Below are 20054 nucleotides of genomic sequence, written 5' to 3' on the forward strand. Positions count from 1 at the left end.
AGTACATTTTTCTCAAAAAGCTACCCAAGAAAATGTAACACGTTACTACCCACCTCTGGTCAATGTTTTAATGAGCCTCTTCATTTCAGACCAGAGCAGCCTCGGCGAGGATAGTCCATCCAGACTTACCTCCCAGATTTCGGGTATTCATATGACCAGAAATCGGCGGGTCAGGACTGTCTTTCCACACTCGGGGGGAATCAACAGCACTCTCCTCAGTTTTGATGAGGGCGACATGATCACCTTGCTCATCAAAGAAGAGAAGGATGGGTGGCTTTATGGTGAGCTGGAGAAGAGCCGACAGTAAGTTTTTTTTTGTTTTTTTTGCTACTTCAATGTGGTGTTTGTTTTTTTCCTTTTATTTCTATTCGTCAATTGACTGCTTTTGTTTTTAAATGTCTCATACTGATTTTAATGTGGTTTAAAGCAATTTAAAGTAACTCATGTTGAATTGTGCGATAAAAATTAATTTCTGTGACATAAAATATATTGAAGGTGCGAAATATTATACGCTGACGTTATCGAATATTTTAGTTATCGAGTATTCCATCGAATAATCAAGTAATGGGATAAAACATTTTTTAGGTAAAGAGCAATTATAAATAAACATGAAAAAACAAGACATTTCACCTGATATTAAAACATTTTTAGACAAACAATGTGTTTTTTTAGTTGTACAGTACATTGTTGAAAGCAGCCAACAATTGCATCTCAGATGTGACTAGAGAAAAAAAAAATCACTGCTTTTACTCATAAAACCTAAGATCTAATAAAAAAAAAAAAATCATATTTCTTACCTAAAAATGTCATCATTTAAAAGATAGGTGTTTTCCCCACGTATTTCAATTGAATTTCCATTTGTGTTAAGCCATTTTTAAGTTCTAGTTAAAACTTTAAGTCTAAATTGTAACTCCTGATAAGATTTTGAGTTTTTGCAGTATTCAAAATAAATGGATGATGCCTGCTGTATTGGAGCACATTAAGCAGCATTGCTACTTGGTTTTTTATCCATCAATTACTGTCAAGCTAAAATTGACAGTTAGCTTTATTATGTTTTTATTTTACACCCTCATCACTTTACAGCGCTGTGTCTTTACAGATTACCGTAAATTTCAGACTATAAACCGCTACTATTCCCTCTCGTTTTGAATCCTGCGGCTTATAGTCCAGTGCGGCTTATTTGTTGATTTATTTGGGTTAATAGGTAATAGGTCATTTGACAGTGGCGTCATAAGACCATCATAATTATGACATTACACGATCATGGACATTACTGAATGCTTATGACAGATGCCATTTTGTGTCATCCGGCAAATTATGTCACTAAGTTTTACATCCATTCAAAAGTGAGATAATTTGCCGGATGACAAAATGGCACCACTATCAAATAAAGTGTTACCAAATACCATAACTAGCAATTAATGAAACAACTGGAACAGTAACTGAAGAAATAATTACCACTGAACATGCATTTTGATTATTATTTACATATGTTGCACTGCAATGCATGCTAGGAGGCATGTTGGACGACAACAGTATAGAGAGCAGGTGGCAGCAGAAGTTGACTATCTCCACCAAGGGAGCAGTGATGGTCAAATTACGCTTCTTGAAGCAATGAAACATTGCAGCCAATTGGTTCAAAGCTTCATGGTGGTTCATTTGGTCTTATGACAGTCTTTTGATGCCGCTGTCAAATAAAGTGTTACCGGATAATATATTTTGGTGTAAATATCCCAAAATATAGTGAGGACAGCTGCAGCTTATAGTCAAGTGCGGCTTATCTATGAACAAATGTTGTTTTCGTGTCAAATTTGATGGGTGGGGGCTTATAGTCCGAAAATTACGGTAAATAAAGCCTGTATGAAAGACACTTTATCCATGCATCAACAATACAATACAGTAACATTAATCTTATATATTAGCACTACGTTAACTTATTTTTACCATGTCCTAAGTATCACTCCTCCGTTCTTGGAGTAAACAGGGTGCCTTCGGTGGAGCTGCAGCGTTATGCAAGCGTTGTCTTACAGTAAATACATGAAACACTCGTGTTTGCTTTGGTGTCCAGCTTGAAATGCTTCCACATTTTTGACATTTTCTGCTTTTTTCTTGGCGCCTTTCTCTTTTTCGTCGGCTTCTTCGTCGTTACCTCTACATTCCTGCATATTTAGATTAAATAAAATATACAGTGGGGCAAATAAGTATTTAGTCAACCACTAATTGTGCAGGTTCTCCCACTTGAAAATAGTAGAGAGGCCTGTAATTGTCAACATGGGTAAACCTCAACCATGAGATACAGAATGTGGAAGAAAAAAAAAAAAAAAACAGAAAATCCCATTGTTTGATTTTTAAAGAATTTATTTGCAAATAATGGTGGAAAATAAGTATTTGGTCAATACCAAAAGTTCATCTCAATACTTTGTTATGTACCCTTTGTTGGCAATAACGGAGGCCAAACGTTTTCTATAACTCTTCACAAGCTTTTCACATACAGTTGCTGGTATTTTGGCTCATTCCTCTATGCAGATCTCCTCTAGAGCAGTGATGTTTTGGGGCTGTCCTTGGGCAACACGGACTTTCAACTCCCTCCACAGATTTTCTATGGGGTTGAGATCTCGAGATTGGCTAGGCCACTCCAGGACCTTGAAATGCTTCTTACGAAGCCACTCCATTGTTGCCCTGGCAATGTGTTTGGGATCATTGTCATGCTGAAAGACCCAGCCACGTCTCATCTTCAATGCCCTTGCTGATGGAAGGAGGTTTTCACTCAAAATCACTCGATACATGGCCCCATTCATTCTTTCCTTTACACGGATCAGTTGTCCTGGTCCTTTTGCAGAAAAACAGCCCCAATGCATGATGTTTCCACCCCCATGCTTCACAGTGGGTGTGGTGTTCTTCAGATGCAATTCAGTAATATTCTTTCTCCTTCAAACACGAGGACCTATGTTTCTACCAAAAAGTTCTATTTTTGTTTCATCTGACCATAACACATTCTCCCAGTCCTCTTCTGGATCATCCAAATGCTCTCTAGCGAACTGCAGACAAGCCTGCACGTGTACTGGCTTCAGCAGAGGGACACGTCTGGCAGTGCAGGATTTGAGTCCCTGGCGGCGCATTGTGTTACTGATAGTAGCCTTTGTTACTGTGGTCCCAGCTCTCTGTAGGTCATTCACTAGGTCCCCCTGTGTGGTTCTGGGATTTTTGCTCACCGTTCTTGTTATCATTTTGACGCCACGGGGTGAGATCTTGCATGGAGCCCCATATCGAGGGAGATTATCAGTGGTATCGAGGGAGATTATCAGTGGTCTTGTATGTCTTCCATTTTCTAATAATTGCTCCCACAGTTGATTTCTTTACACCCAAGAGTTTGACCTATTGCAGATTCAGTCTTCCCAACCTGGTGCAGGTCTACAATTTTGTCTCCGGTGTCCTTCGACAGCTGTTTGGTCTTGGCCATAGTGGAGTTTGGAGTGTGACTGCCTGAGTTGTGGACAGGTGTCTTTTATACTGATAATGAGTTAAAACAGGTGCCATTAATACAGGTAACGAGTGGATCCTCGTTTGACCTCGTTAGAAGAAGTTAGACCTCTTTGACAGCCAGAAATCTTGCTTGTTTGTAGGTGACCAAATACTTATTTTCCACCATGATTTGCAAATAAATTCTTTAAAAATCAAACAATGTGATTTTCTGTTTTTTTTCCTCCACATTCTGTCTCTCATGGTTGAGGTTTACCCATGTTGACAATTACAGGCCTCTCTAATCTTTTCAAGTAGGAGAACTTGCACAATTGGTGGTTGACTAAATACTTATTTGCCCCACTGTATCCGCCGCTGTAGTTTTTTTTTTTTTGTTAATGAAATGACTAAATTTCTGTCATCTAAGTTTTATTTGGTACATGGATATGCATGAAGCTTGATGAAATCTGGTAGTTTTTAAAATGTTGCCTAAGTTTGTTTTTATTTGGGCTTTTACTTCTGACACATCTTGTTCCATCTTTGTAAACAAATGCACGCTTCGTCATGTCGGGTAATTGTCGTTGTCCTTTTTAAATATCTTCTAGCTAGTATGAAGTCCACAGCAATTGTCTACTTTATAAGACGGACTGTACTCATACCAACAATCATATTGCTTAACTGACACATTTTTTCCACATTGCTTAAGGGGTGGTGCAAGTTCTCGCTTTGTTTCAATAAATGTTTTTGTATTATAGTACATAGTGTATGAACACGAGTATTTCAGATATGTTTGAGGTAGCATACTGCTTCTGTATGCCCTGCTCTCAACATTATGCAAACATACAAGAAAAAAACTTCTAATTTGGTAACAGTCTACACCAACTTGTGTTAATGAGTATTTTAATCATGTATTGAGCGTATCCTCCTTTTAAATGATTGGCTTTTGTAACACAGGCGTGTTAAGCACGCTCTGCATGTAAGTTCGGATGTATAGTCCAGTTTAGGTTCTCGCAATACTAAGTAAATGGATTAATGATTTTTGAATTTGCTTCCTCTATGTGCCATAATTATTATTCTAATTTGGCAACGATGACTGTGCTTTTGTAAACAAACATGATTCTACATTGTTTAAGTTGATCTTTTCTGTTTTTGTAGTTTAAAAGTTAGGTGTAAATTTTTAGTCATCATTTTGTGTTGAAATAATTTGGCTGTCCATATAGAAAATAAAAATTCAGTAGTTGGAACATTCCCATGCCCGTTGACGGGGGGGGGGGCAACCAGGTATGTTGTCCCGGACCTCAGGACAATAGGGGCCCCTTAATGACCCTTAATTTATTTTACTTAACATTCACATATATATATATATATATATATATATATATATAATTTTTTTATGTAAATCATTGTCTGATTAAATATTATGTTCTACTCGATATCTACTTAAAAACTTATTAAATATTTCAAATATATATTTTTTCCTTTTTTTGCACAACGCCCCTCCCCACCCTCTCTGTCTTAGCAGAGAATGGTTTGACCCCGCTCTGGCGCACTCAAGGCTACACTACGTACATGCCCTGAAGCGGGAAATTAAAATCTGTAAACTCTTGACATGGCGAGTCGTTATAAATCGGGTGAGCAGAAAAGAAAAGAAAAGAAAAGAAAAAGAGATGAAGATCATAGAGTTTAACGAGAAAAAATGATGAAGTTTTCAAAAGTGGGACAATAAGCCAGAGAATTAGGGGTAGAGTTGGCTGTGGACAGTGATGTCAGTAAGTGAACAACAGCCGCCACTGAATGTGACCAAAGCCCGATTCCAGTCTGTCACCGGATGCTTGTAGCCTATTGATCTGCGGTATAACAAGACATGCTGCTTGTGTTGAGCCGAGGAGAGAGAAAGGTGATGGGAGATTAACTCGGGTCCAGCAGCTGGATTTATCTTGGGTTTATAACCCACTGTGTATTATAGCAAACACTAATACGAATCCATCACCGAAACAGCACAAACGAGCAGCAGTGAAACATGACTTTGCTGTCAAAAAAATCTCGGCGCATCACTGTTTGAGGGCTTGATAACCCCAGGGATGTGGAGGGGGCAGGCACAGGATGTGTAGTTATACTGTTTTGTTGCTTAGCAGGCAGGCATAGCGCTCTCAGTTGTATTGTATTGTAGCCTACATGGGACAATAGATTGGTTGTTTATATTGTGTCACATCACATTACAGTCTGTTAAAGTTAACTGTCCATCTCAAATTAAATAATTTGAAAATTTACACTGTCATTACTTGCAAAGCGTTAAAAGTACTGCGTATGTTGTCGTGGGGTGGTGGGGGGCCTATAATGGTCTCATGTCCCCCGTCCCCTGAAAGGCTGTTGACAGCCCTGAACACTCCACTTATGTTGAGTTAGGCTAGCCTCCTTACATTCCCCTAAAATGAATTATTGCACCTTTTTTTAAAAAGAAAATATATGAGGAAACCTGTGTTGTTTTTGGCAGCCCTTTTAAATTTCGTCTTAGTCATACTTATAATACTTATTAGTCGTAGTTATATTTTAGTCATGTCAAAATGGGTTTGTCTTCATTTAGTTTTAGTTGACGTTTACTAAAAATGTTTTTGTCTGTAAGTTTTTTTAAAAAATACTCCAAAAATTAACATATAGGTTTCCAACTATTTCGAATGACCATTGACAGACGAGGACATATTATTGCAGTGTCTACAAGAACAACGGCAACTTGGTGATAATACACACTCAGCGCAGATCATTATTTTCTCATTTAATTATCCCCACCTGGACGCCACGAACTGTATGTGAAAAAAAAAAAAAAAAAATCAGAGTTTTTAAAAAGACGCTCGCCGTTAGCATTAGGCTAATGCGGACGTGAATGCTATGCTAATGCTACGAGATACATTTTGTGTATGATGATCACTCAGCGCAGACATTTAAAGACTAAAGCATTTTAGTTTCTTTCTGGCTAAGATAAAACAAATCTTACCGTGTGTGCAAGCCTTGAGAGGGGAGGATCATAGCGAGTTTGGGGTGGGTTAGAGGGGGGGTGCAGCACGTCAAATGAGTGACACAACAGAACACTGCTATGATTCAGGCTGACTACAAATAAAATATAAAACTATTGAGCATGTTCGTGTCGTTCGACACAAACTGGCATTCTCTCAAAACACGTTTTTACCCCGTTATCGTCTTGTCATCGTCATAAAATAGTGTTCGTTGACAAAATATTTTCGTTGTTTTCGTCAACGACGAAAACAACACTGGAGGAAGCCAATATTTCCATTCCTGCATGACTGTGCCCTGGTGCACATGAGGGCATGCTTGGATGATTTTGACGTGGTTGAACCTGAGAGACAACTCCAAAAATTCCCACAGACACACTCCATTATGTAAAAGTGTTCACGGATGCCAAAAAGTGGTTCTGCAGGCGAGTGCATCTGCTTCCGTTTTAGGTCCTGCTGATAACCTTCATTTTGGAAAATACTTTATGTCTAATATAGGGCTGCAGCTATCAATTATTTACGTCATCAACTAATCTATCAATTAGTTAGTTTGAATAATCGAGTAATTGGATTACGAAAATGTAATGCTTTGCAGAATAAAATTTAAAACAAAGAAGTGTTTATGCATGCAATAATATTTATTTTGGATTGCTAAGATTGCACTTTCAAAACAGCATTAAATGTGGATCCAAAATAAAATACCTGAGCGTTTCTTAATTTCACAAGAAGAATAAATGCATTTAAAAATATATTAAAATGTCTAAGCTTGGTCTCAAACAGTATAAAAAAATTAAATGTGGATATAAGTACAACAAAAGAATAATTGCCTAACTTGCAAAGCAAAAGTCTACTAGCTTAAATGCTATAAAATGCCTTTTTATTTTATTCTATTACAGCGCTCTTAAAAAATTGTTCAAACACATATTCCCACAAAAAAACTGCTAAATATACCTCTAAACCAAATAACGAATGAATAAACATATTAGCTCAAACAAAAACGTACCTTATGTTGGTTTTAACAGGGAGCAGTTGGATTCAATCATGAGATAAGTTATGTCATATTCACTGTTGCCACTAGAAGGCAGTATATCCACCCAAATCAATAAAACAATGCAAACCATTTACAAACAAACCATTACCACAACGCTAATCGAATTAAACGAATTCTCGAAGCAGCAAAATTTGATTCGAAGCTTTTTTCCTAATCGAATTACTTGAGTTAAGCACTAGTCTAATATGTGCACTTTTATCATGTGTTTTAGACGTGGTTGGTTCCCCTCATCCTACTGCAGACCATTCGCTGAGCCTCTCATATCAAATAGGTAAAAAAACAATTTTCATTCATGACAATATAATATATTAGAAATCCAATTTGTCGTATTTCACTAATATAAAAATGGCATACAGCAGCAATTTGGAGACACCAGAACGAAGTCCAAGTGTGACCAGTCTGACCGAGCTGGATGAGGACGAGCCTGTGTTGCTGCCACCCCCAGACTACTCGGACGACTACGCCTCGAGAACTGTGATCCCATCAATGCCATCGGCAAAGAATGCGGTCAGTTGCAGATCTTTTTTAAACATATCAATAAATGCTTTGATTTCATTGTATTTTGTTTCCCACGCTAGATTATGGAAAATACCGTAGACTGTTTTGATCTTTATGTTGAGCTATTTGGGGCACAAAATTAGCTTCTGTTTACATAAACATTTAAGTATTTTCTGCTGTGATATGATATTGTTTTTGTTTTGTTTTTTGCTGAGGTAGTCCATAATCCACACCCACCTCACACAATAATGTCATGACACATTTTAAACTCTGACTAATTGCATCTTATCAACTTAACAGTTATCACCACGCCTTTGAATGAGGCATAGCTAGAAATGTCATTCCATCCAGTCGTGATCTTTATTTGTTAGTGTTTACCAAGATTATTATTGATTAGAATGTACTCTATTAATGAATAATAGAATAACACATATAATGTGTGATGAGACATGTCTAAGATACCCAATTTATCTGCTGCAAGAAGTGGCTTTGTGTTAAAGAGTAAGTGACTTCTGAACCAATTTCTTTCAAGATGTGTTTTAGCCGATACCGATCCCATTCCGACCCGATTCATATATTTTTAGACCAGTAAAAATAATGCAAAAAAATAATGTAACCAGCATTGTAGTTAATAACGGCGCTATGTTGTTAAGTAGTGAGTAATCTAATTAATGTTCCCATCTTTGCAACGCCGTTACCGTTACTGAGGATGTGAAGGGGCGCATTACTACAATTTGGTTGAATGAAGCGCGAGTTGTCTGATTTCGTCACAAGTGAGCCGCCTGGGAGAGAGCAGAGCGGTAGGGTGGAGGAGGGAAGTGGGTGATGACGCTGTTGCAAACGCTGGTGATGACGCCGTCGCAAACGCTTTGATGATTGTTGATGATTGTCTAGGTGGTCAGATCATGCCCACACAACAAGACACGGGTAATGGCGAAGGGCCAGGGAATTTCAAAGGTAGCGTTCTCAAACTTGAATTATTTTCAATATTTAATATTGTTACTTTAAGGAATACTTAAGGATAGTGTTCTGCTTATTGTGCAGTAGGCTTAACATACCGTTTCAGAGATTTGCACTGGTTAACGGTCAGTTTACATCTGTGATTTCTTAAAACACTAATATATTTTATTTAAATAAATACCAAATGTTCTAAAATACTGTATATAGTGTTTTTATTGTTCAATCAGGTATTATAAACATCTTTGATGTGAAGCATTTTATAGAATGTATAATGTAAATACGTGTAAAACATGAAAAGTAACGTTACTTTGCTGAGAAACAACTTTTACGAACTCAGTTTATTTTTGGAGAAGTAATTAGTAACTGGAACTAATTACTTTTTTAAAGTAAGAGCAACAACATTGGTAACCAATAAATGACAAATCTTTTTTTTTTTTGGTATTAAAGTGAGCCCTGCTGGTATCTCCTCAAGAAATGCGATGTTTACAAATACTACACAATGCTCTGTTATTATTACTATTTTCTAAAGAGAAGTTGTCCCGCTCAGCGGACAAATTTCTTAGTGATTTGATTTACAGCAGCCGAAAAGTACGGTGACAATGAAAACACAAGCGACGGCCAGATCGGCACCGATCTTGTGACCAAATCCGATATTCCAAAAATAGCTGTATTGGATTGGGACATTACTAAATAGTAGTACCAGTTTTCTTGGAGAGTAACGACAAGATGAGATAAAAGTACACAGGAAGGCATAAAGGACAAGAGGGTCTAGTCACAATATGAGTTATATGGCGGCCGATAGAGGATAAATCTATCCAATCAACCAGCATGCAAGTCCAGGCACAGCTCTCCTCTCTACTTTCTCATCATTGTGCATGTACCCAATGTCCTCTCTACCTGCTGGCTCAGGTTTTTACTCCGGGCAGGTTGTCATTCATCTTCATTTTTTAAATACTACTACTACTACATCTGTATTCTATATTTTTTTTTACATCGACTGTTGCTCAAGGAAAGGTTAAGAGCTGGATGCTCTATTTTTTCTTGTTAATGATGGTTTAAGACAAAAGTGGATCTTGTCATTGGAACTGAAGCTTTTCATCAGCGTCTCTTCAAACTGGTCCATTTAAAATGGAATGCGTACTTTGTGTGTGTATCAAGATTTGAAGAATCTTTTTTATCTCATTAACATTTTTTTCATAGCAAATTAATTAACCGGCTATTTAAATGAATAAAAACATTGAATTTGGGGTGGGGGGCAGGACCACTAATAATGTAAAGGCTTTTTTGGAGCCATATTTTCAGAATCTTCCCTTTGTTAAGATCAGAGGTCTCTTATGAATCCTCTGTATTTGAAGATCACAGGTCTTAATGTATGGATGATTTTTTTCATACCAAATGTGCTTGTTTCGTTGATCAGAACGCAATTTTCATTTTGTGTACGTCAAGGCCCTATGGCATGGGTCGGCAACCCAAAATTTTGAAAGAGCAATTTTGGACCAAAATAACAAAAAACAAATATGTGTGGAGCCACAAAAAATTAAAAGCCTTATTTAAGCCTTATAATGAAGGCAACACATGTTGTATGTATCTATATTACCTATATTAGCCTACTATCAAAATGACTAAGTTGGCTACAAATACATAAGCCTTCATGATCAAATGTTTATTTCCCTGCAGTGCATCCTTCAGATAAAGATGCACCACGTGACTTATCTGTTGTGCGATGCCACCTCAAGTTTAACTTCATTACAATATTAATTATGTTTAGTTGCTTTGATGAAAGTAATGCAATAAAGAAATCAGAATTTTGAAGTAATTTTTATTTTGAATATTCGAAAAAAAACTAAAACAAAATGGAATACGTGCATAGCGTGCCCGTTATCTGGGCAACAAACATAGTGCAACAAAACATAGCCTGCTTTAATAAAAAATAAAACGGCACTCTATTGAAAAGGTAAAGTACGGCATATAATTGGAGTTCACGTATGTTGATGAATGTCTCTTTCATCTACTAGTAGTCACCATCTGTGAACGGTTGTCCTCGCTTTATTATCTCCCAGGTTACAACAAAACTTGCAGCAATAGTGGAGTATGGAGATGCAATCCACTTCTAAAATCTATTTTTGCTCTCCTCTATTTCCTCCAGAAGTAATGCAATCACACTTACCGGGTGCTCGGCTGTAATAGTTGTATGCCTTCCCTGGAAATGACTTTCCGCATTAATCTTTTTGTGATTTGACTTCTTGCTAAAGAATCTATATTTAGGGCTATTTTATTGCCATTCTGAAAGTAATGCTAACACTACTCTCACCGTTATGAAGCTAATGCTAACGCGAATGCTATGCTAATTCAATTCAATACACTTTATTATTAATCCCTTGGGAGGGTTCCCTAAGGGAAATTAGTATTCCAGTGCCCTTAACACCACAGCAGCAAAGATAAAAGTATAAAGTGCAAGATTGTAAAAAAGTGCTAGAGTAAAAATGATTAAAGAGAAATACATTGAAAAATGGAATAAATACAAGTCAATACAATACGCTATTATTAACAAATACAATAAAATAAATAATAGAAATAATACACACCAGCCAGACAATAGCAGGAGAAGGAGAGGAGAGTTACAAATAGCAGCAGAGGTGCTAAAGTGCTAATGCTACCCAGATAGCAAAATATAACTGGAGCGGACATGGGCCAGATGTACTTCAAATTTTGGCCTAACTTTGTAAAACGGATCCGCCCCAGTGTTTTTGAACAATGGCCCAAACTCAGTAAGGAGTCACTTGCCGGATCAGCTATCCGTTTTTGTCCAGAATCGGTCCAAAGTAGCAGACACGGCATTAATGTATGGCCCGGATATGGCACACGTTACCCAATCTGGGCCAGATATGTATCAATGCCGTTTCAGTATTAAATTTTGGGTCCATTTTGTTCAATGTATCATACTGTAATGTGTTTATATTGCAAATTAAACTTGTCTATGAAACCAATAATGGCAACACTTGTTTGTCATGCCATTTATTAATGCTAACATATTAATGCAACACATAACAATATAACAATACAACATTGTTTTTTCACAAAATATTTTAATTGGAACAAGCAACTCCACATTAAAGATAACCCATTTTTAGACTGTAAACAACATATTGTATTTGTTAAGGTTCTGGGGTAATGGGGACCTAATCCATTGAGAGGGAGTGGTAGATAGTGTCCAAAGAATCCGGTGGGCAGTTTGGTGATCGAACAGTTGAATGGACAGGCAGGTGTTTTGCCAGGCAAACAGTATAGGATCTAGGGGGAAAAAACACAAAAATGAGCTCTGTATCAAAATTACAAGATCCTTTGTTAGCTGAAAGTCACATACCTGTAGGTGAGTTGTTGATCTGGCGATGATGTAAGGCCAAGGACCGGTTTAAGTAAGCTGCTGACAATGATCAGCGGCACCTGGTCGCAGGCTCATCCATCTTTGCAATCAAGGTGACAATTATGGCAAATACACAAACACAAGGAGGAGGGGCTCAGTTTGATATTATGATAATATTGATATTGATAATATTCAAACATTGAAACATTTACAGCAACATAGACTAAATGCTTTCTCCCTCCATATCTTGTTATGCAACAAATTTTGAATTACTTAACTTGCAGACATGGCAGATCATTTGAATACGCCGGCTAATTTACATAACGCTCGATTGAATAACTTGTTTAACAGTCAAGCAGTGACTTCAAAACGCGATTATGACGTTGAATAAAGCACTTACCATACAACTCTGCCGTCCGCTGATGTGTCGTGACTCCTGCGTGCTCTTCTGTTTAGTTACCTTTCAGGTGTGCGCTGACAGTGACGTCACATGTCAACCGTTAAATTTCAGAGTTCGAGCATGTCCAGTCTGCACGGTCCGCCCCGAAACAGTGCGTAACCTATCATTTGGACTGTCATAGTGCTGATCCGAGCCGCATATGGCGCACTGACGTTAAGCGGGAGTTTTAGCGCGTCCGGTCTGCACGGTCGGCCCTGGAACAGTGCATAACCAATCATTTGGACTGTCATGGTGCTGATCCGGACCGCATCTGGCACACTGACGTTTAGCGGGTGTGATTGCTATGCGGATCTGGTGAGCTGAGGCCGGATCCGGCACGCAGCCGCCTGCTATTGTGAGAAGGTTGGTTACAATTAGCGTCTGATGATCTTTCAGCACAGACCTTTTAAAGGTTAAAGCAACATTGCATATTCTCTTTTACCAAGATAATTTGTCTCATTATGTTTTAGTCTTGCAAGCCACGTTTTAATCTCGTCATCCTCATGAAAAAAATTGTTGCGTCATCCTCATGGAAAACATTGTCTGTCGGCAAAATAATTTCGTTATCGTCATTGTTGACGAAAACAACATTGATTTGGTGCAAAGAAAACAACCATAGAGGCTGCTTTTCTTTTTAAGTGGCACATTTTGCACCTTGTAAATAATTTCAGCTCTCTGCTGAATATAAGATGTAATACAGATGAGCGTTCACATTTTAACTGAATTGGAATGGATTCATGCTACAACAAATGATGTCTCCCAGTAATATTTCTGAAGTACATTGGTTCAGAAAACAATAATCAGCATCCTCAAGCAAGAGAAAAAAGATAAGGGAGTGTTGTGTCATTTGCAGGCATTTCTCGACAAGCTAGATTCCAGAGTTTGAGCTCTTAGTTTGTACAAGAGTAGTTTTACGTGTTAAAGCTCTACATGGCACAATCAGGCAGGAGGACAAATGTGTAATCTAATCCAACCAGTCTGGTAACACTGCTTTTTCTGCACAGATGGGGGGATTTGTGTGGATTTATCAGTCTTGTGTGGTCATTTGTGATGTATTCTCGGTCGTACGCATCCTCTAAAGGTCTTCTCTAATATTTTTTTCACTAGGTTTCTTTAGTGAATGGGACAGGAAAGGCTCCTTTTCTTGGGTGAGTCTTCCAAAATGTTATGACAAATATTTCAAACCGAACACCCTTTTGACTGTCTTGTTTTCTTTCCTTCAGAGGAGGAAATCCTTTCGCGACAGTCAAGCTGAGACCCACTGTCACCAATGATCGATCTGCACCAGTCATCTGAACCCTTAACATTTTGGGGGATGTTACCATGTTACCCCTGCAGTGCATCAAAAGCTGTAACCTAAATGTGCATCGCAACCTCCCTCATAACCTGTTGAAAGGTCTTAATAACACATTTTACCGTGCCACATTAGGGACTTATGTGTAATTCAAAGTGGTATTTTCCGCAATCGTTGGTTTGTGCATCCAGTCTGTGTCCATGACGAATTTTATGCTCACAATGAAAGGATCAATATCTGATCATGAAATTACTGAATGTGGGAGAAAAATGTTTTGATGTGTACAGTTAACCTCACAATATCTTTCATGCCCCCCAGCCAAAATGTTCTAAAATTCTTAAATTTTTTTAAGTCAATCCCTTTAGTAGCCAAAATGTTCTAGAATTCTTAAATTTTTTTAAGTCAATCCCTTTAGTAATATGTCAGATAAAAACTGTTATCTACTGTTTGCAATTGACGAAAAGATTGCCTGTGCAGAACGACTAAAGCTTTTTTTTTTTTTTTAATAATTGTTAATATTATTGTTTATGCTGCAGTTATTGCAGTGATAAATGCTTTTGTTTTGCCATGTCCCTGACTAGTCTGCCCAGCAACTAGAGTGTCTTCCTGACTTACAAAAAAAAAAAAGAAATATAAAAGAAAAATATTCTCATTTTATATTTTTAATGAGTTTTGTCTTTTATTAAAAGAGCTGTGGAATGCAGAGGTGAGAATGAAGGGGGCTTGCTGTGTTTATCAAGCAGATTTGTCATTTGAGGAGCAGCAATGAAGTACGTCAGTATCTTAAATAATATTTTATATTTATAAGCAAAATTTGTGTTGGAGTTATTTAAATAAATGTACGGCACGCGTCCATGACTTGCTCAAGCCGAGGCCGGTTTTGTTTTGACTGTACCAGTGTTTTAAATCGATAACATTTTGATGAAGGGAATATTTTTCACGCTTTGTCATTTGTGCAGGTGTGCGGTTAATGCAATATGCTGAAGGCATTCCTCACTGGTTGACATTTACGTTGTTTTTAATATGTTGGATCACAATTTTGAAATGCACAAAGATTTTGTGAGGACAAATTTTTTTGGGGGGGGACACGTATTTGCTTTACAGAATGTGTATTCTGATGGAGAATTGATCATACCTAGTTACTCATCAGTGCCTACTTCAGTGTATCTTGCCATTGTGTTCAAAATATAGCCTTTTTCTTTCCTTAATAAAACATGATACAGTCCACAAATCTATAGTGAATGTCACAATTGTTTCTCAACAAACACACACCTTTCGTCACAATAAGTGTGCAATTCCGTTGTCAATTGGTCATCACGAAGCTAAATTACATTTGGCCAACAATGTAACAGTGTGGTGCATGATTTCACTCCTTTTTCCCGTTTGTCCCTAATAGTAAATGAACGGAAATGTACTCAAGTAAGAGTAGCGTTACTTGAAAATGATATTACTCAAGTAAAAGTAGTCATCCAAAAAAATGCACCACTCAACTACAAGTAAAGTATATGGTGAAAAAAAATCCTCAGGTAATGAGTAACATTGTAAGCAACTTCACGGTTTTATTTATTTTATTTATTTATTTATTTATTTTCAAACAATGTTAGTATTATACTGTACTATAACCTATTACATGACCACATTAAGCCAAAGAAATGCAAAAAAAAAAAAAAAAAAAAAATCCAGCGAGAGAAAAAAAAAAGACCTGAAGCATCATTCGCCCTAAAAGCATGAGTGCCCTCTAGTGGAGAAAATAATTCCTAATTTGAATAGAGAATAGTTCCTTCATAGTTCCTATTATGAAATTAAAAGGATCATATCTTTAGTTTTCTGTGATCAATCAGCACCAAATAAAAACTGGGAGAGAGTTTAAAATCCGCGCTTTCAAGTCATGTTGAGGGCAGGGCTCTGTCAAAACTTATTTGTTAACAGTGCTTCAAAGATGCCATGTGATTGCCAGCATGGTCCTAGAACGACAACTTTGAGTCTTATTGGTGTAATAGAGTCATGTGATTATTGTTACCACGTCTCATTGGTAAAACTGGTAACGCTACTGTTGGTGTCGCTGGCAAAACAAAAAGAATAGTATGATATGATATACTGTACAAGAGGAAAAATGTAAAGATTACTGTAGCCCAAAGTAGTGGAGTAAAAGTGTTTCTTCTTCACAAACCTACTCAAGGAAAATTAAAAAAGTATGGCTTAGTAAAACTACTCTTAGAAGTACATTTTTTCCCAAGTAAATGTAAGGTTAAACGTAACATGTTACTTCCCACCTCTAGACATGTGTCGATTACTGGTTTCAAGATATACCGTGGTATGAAAAATTCAAGGTTTCGTAACAGCAAAAATGTTCCATCGTACCGTCCGTATGGTATTAGCTATTTTTTTATGTCCCAAAAATGCATGGAGAAATCCCTCGCTTGCAGCTGCAAGGCTCAACCTTCCCCCGCCGGTTGTTGCTCAGTGTCAGTGAGTCAGCTGTTCCACACGATGGCTGGAAGTGAAACTCCTGAACTTTTTCCTCCATCGAAGAAAACGAAAATGCTGGTATGGGAATACTTCGGCTACAGAAAAGTTAGGCGGCCACGGCTTAGAGGAGAAAGGCCAACCGAAATGTAAAACATGTTTGCGGAGGGTGGCTGCCGAGGAGGCAATACCTCCAATATGATTTTGCATTTATACAAAATTATAGCTTAGTAAACACTGTCATGAAAGTTTCCGACCAGCTGCGAGAGTTAACTCCAGTGTGTTTAGTGTGTCTAGCGATGGTAAAACGTGTTTTTTTTCCCTCTCTGGCAACTGTCTGTGTTGAGAAAGAGAGTGTGTGTTTAATGTAAACATGATACGAGTCATACACAAGTTTTTTATGGAAAATAATTCAATTGTTTTTGTTTTGATGGTAATAATGTTGAGCCGTGGCTGTGGGTTTAGGCTCACCTAAAGAACTTCATTTATTTAAATTTTATGTAGAATATATATATATTATTTTAATTTATTTTAACTTAACATTATACTTATGTTCCAATTTGCTAATGTTTGGGGAAAAAATCCTGTTCAATGGAAAAAACATTTTTTTTTTTAACCCAGATAGCTCAAATTAACACATTTTACAGCTGCAATTGCAATACCGTAAAAAATGTGATATTTTGGCTGAAGGTTATTATACCGTTAGAATCTCATACTGGCACATGCCTACCCACCTCTGATGTAGACTATCTTGCAAACCTAAGAAATGGCGTACTGCACGAATGCTATTTTTAGACCGTGACATCGCCATGGTAACGCGGAAGTGGAACATTATAGACACTCTCTCACAATCAACCCATGTTATTTCTGCTTGTTTTGTTTGTAATCTTTCAAAAAAAGAACACGCTGATCAAACACTGCTGCTATGGAACTTGTAGAAACAACTCTAGACATTACGACATATGAAGGATGTTTTCTTCATACATTTCCCGAAACCAAAAACTCGGAGGACAAAATGTGAAGAATGGACCAACTTGCGCGGACTACCAAAAGACCAATTTGACGCCAGCAAGGTGAAGCTATTCACATTTCATATGCAGTAAACATTTTGTTGGGCGCCATGGTCCTACAGAGGATGAAGAGGTAAGCCATTTTGATTTTTTTACTTATTTATTAGCGTGGCGTTTTGCAGTGCTGCTTCTGTATGACAATCAATGACCTGAAAAAAATTTTTTTTAATGGTATCTGACTGCCACTGTTACCTTTTATGTTGTAAAAAACAAATTTAGTAAGAGGGAAGTGTAAATAAATTATAGAATTAAGATTTGTGATTAATGAAAAAATTACAAGTATTCGTTGGCTGTCATTGAGTAGCATTTGCGATTGCTACACAAAAATAGCAATTTAAATTGCCCCCAAGAATGGTCAGAGACGTAAGACAATCAGAGGATATAATATATAAGAAGGACAGGGCATATGGTGGTAAAGGATAGATTGTTGAAACAGGAGAATGTCATTGTCAGTGTCGTAAGGCAATGCACTCAAGAAAAAGGTGTCGATAAAAAGCTAACTCTGGATCAGGTCGGCTCTTTTTCCTGTATTTTTCAATCCTCGACACTCAAGCCATCTCTTTAACTGAACATTTGTAGGTTCTTCCACATTTTTACCAGTGAATTTGGCACCAGGGACATCATTTTCGGACAGAATTGGTAGGTTTAGCTCAGTAAACATCTCGTTCGAACACTATTTCAATTCATTGACTATCAGGGCCAAACGGGAAGTTGACCCGCCTAGCAAAAATTGCTACCGTCATGAGTATTAATGAGCAAAAGTGACGTGTTACTTACGGTACGCAATTTTAGGTGTATCTGACGTCACGAGCAATAGCAGACGTCAGTTGTTGGCCTTTATTTACCTTTTCTCAGCTATTACACAGCAGAAAAATGAATTTCCTTTTTCCCCTCAAAATAAAAACTTTCTACCAAAAAAAAAAAAAACTTTCTACCAGTATGATTACAATGATTATTATTCCTTTAAAAAGCGCAAAAGAATTGATTTAAACTTTTTTTGTTTAGGGTGGGGGTGCTTGAAGAGATTTATTATTCTAGGGTTCGGCTCATTAACTCCTATTTTGGGAGCACTGAAATGTCCTTTACTGAAATATGACACAACAGCGACCTTTAGTGGTTGCTACTGTCTCAGTCACTGGCATCACTGAAACAGCCAATGAGGAAAAAGAAACAAACGAGCACTTCCGGGTTTGCAGCTGTAGCCTTTCATTTCAATAATAATAACTACGAACGACGTGGTTTTCTCTGTGCATTAAAATATTGTCCCTTCGAGCAACGTAAAAGAGGAAACATTTCTCTGTGCTGATTAATGAGAGGAATTTCGAGGTAGGTGCGTGTGTGGTGTTCCGCGTTCGTGCTATTTGAGGAGAGTTAAGCTTGTAATCCAACGCCAAATATACTGAGTCTCGTCGCTGTAGCCAACGAAGCTGCTTTCGCATCCTCTATCTCTTTACAACGAGTTCAGTAGTTTTCAAACGTCTTTTGCCTCGAACGTAATGACAGTTATGTCAACTGTGTTTGAAAGGACAAACTCGTTTGTCGTCTCAGCTCTGTTAAATTTTTCAAAACAAAAGCAAATTAATGTAATATTTTCAGTTGTAAATTTGATAAACCACTGCAAATTACGACTACGGTACAATGTAGGCCAGGAGTATGCTTTTAAAATGTAAGATTAATTTATTTAGTTTTGCAGATGTTTAAAAAGAAAAATCCCCTTACAGAAAACAATGAAATCAAATGTTTTTACCTTCCAGATAATGTGAAAATGAGCGGTTCCTATTGGTAAAAATAAAAAAAGCCATATGACAAACACGGTCTTTATAAAATTATCTCATTAAATGTTTTACAAATTAAAATCTAATAGAAGTTTCTCATTCGGTATTATATTTACAATGCTCAAAAAATTCAAAGGAACACCAAAGTAACACATTGTAGATATGAATGAATGAAATATTTCTATTAAATACTTTGTTCTTTCTATAGCTGAATGTGCTGACAAGAAAATCACAGAAAAAAATTCAATGAAAATCTAATGTATCAACCCATGGAGGTCTGGATTTGGAGTTATACTCAAAACGAAAGTGGAAAAACACTACAGGCTGATCCAAGTTTGATGTAATGTCCTTTAAACAACTCCAAATGAGGCTCTGTCGCGTATGTGGCCTCTGCATGCCTGTATGACCTCCCTACAACGCCTGAGCATGGTTCTAATGAGACGACAGAGGGTGTCCTGGGGGATCGCTTCCCAGATCTGGACCGGGGCATCACTGAGCTCCTGGACTGGACAAGGAGCAACCTGACAGCGGCAGATGGATGTAAACATAATGTCCCAGAGGTGTTCTATTGGATTTAGGTCAGGCGAACGTGGGGGCAAGTCAATGTTACAATTCTTTCTTCCTTCAGAAACTGCTTGCATGCCCTGGGCACATGAGGTTGGGCATTGTC

General features: G+C 37.5%; 2 protein-coding genes across 4 annotated transcripts in view; both read left to right on the forward strand.

Moving 5' to 3' along the window:
- baiap2l1a (BAR/IMD domain containing adaptor protein 2 like 1a) overlaps positions 1–15304 on the forward strand; it is a 96594-nt gene extending 81290 nt beyond the window's left edge. Inside the window, exons 10-14 of one of the 2 annotated variants that reach the window (XM_057826170.1) lie at positions 90–303; positions 7730–7789; positions 7878–8025; positions 13887–13927; positions 14003–15304. In XM_057826170.1, coding sequence (XP_057682153.1) covers positions 90–303; positions 7730–7789; positions 7878–8025; positions 13887–13927; positions 14003–14075 — 536 coding nt within the window. In that variant the 3' untranslated portion in view covers positions 14076–15304. Of the gene's footprint in view, positions 1–89; positions 304–7729; positions 7790–7874; positions 8026–13886; positions 13928–14002 lie in introns of both variants that reach the window. The other variant, XM_057826169.1, reaches the window with a different exon arrangement.
- Positions 15305–18790: 3486 nt separating this feature from the next.
- Positions 18791–20054, forward strand: part of tecpr1a (tectonin beta-propeller repeat containing 1a) — a 36590-nt gene continuing 35326 nt past the window's right edge. For both annotated transcript variants that reach the window (XM_057825408.1, XM_057825407.1), the window contains exon 1: positions 18791–18935. The gene's annotated coding sequence lies outside the window, so the exon portion shown is untranslated. The remainder of the gene's footprint in view (positions 18936–20054) is intronic.

This window comes from Corythoichthys intestinalis, chromosome 21, assembly GCF_030265065.1.
Source record: "Corythoichthys intestinalis isolate RoL2023-P3 chromosome 21, ASM3026506v1, whole genome shotgun sequence".
NCBI classification, from domain to species: Eukaryota; Metazoa; Chordata; class Actinopteri; order Syngnathiformes; family Syngnathidae; genus Corythoichthys; species Corythoichthys intestinalis.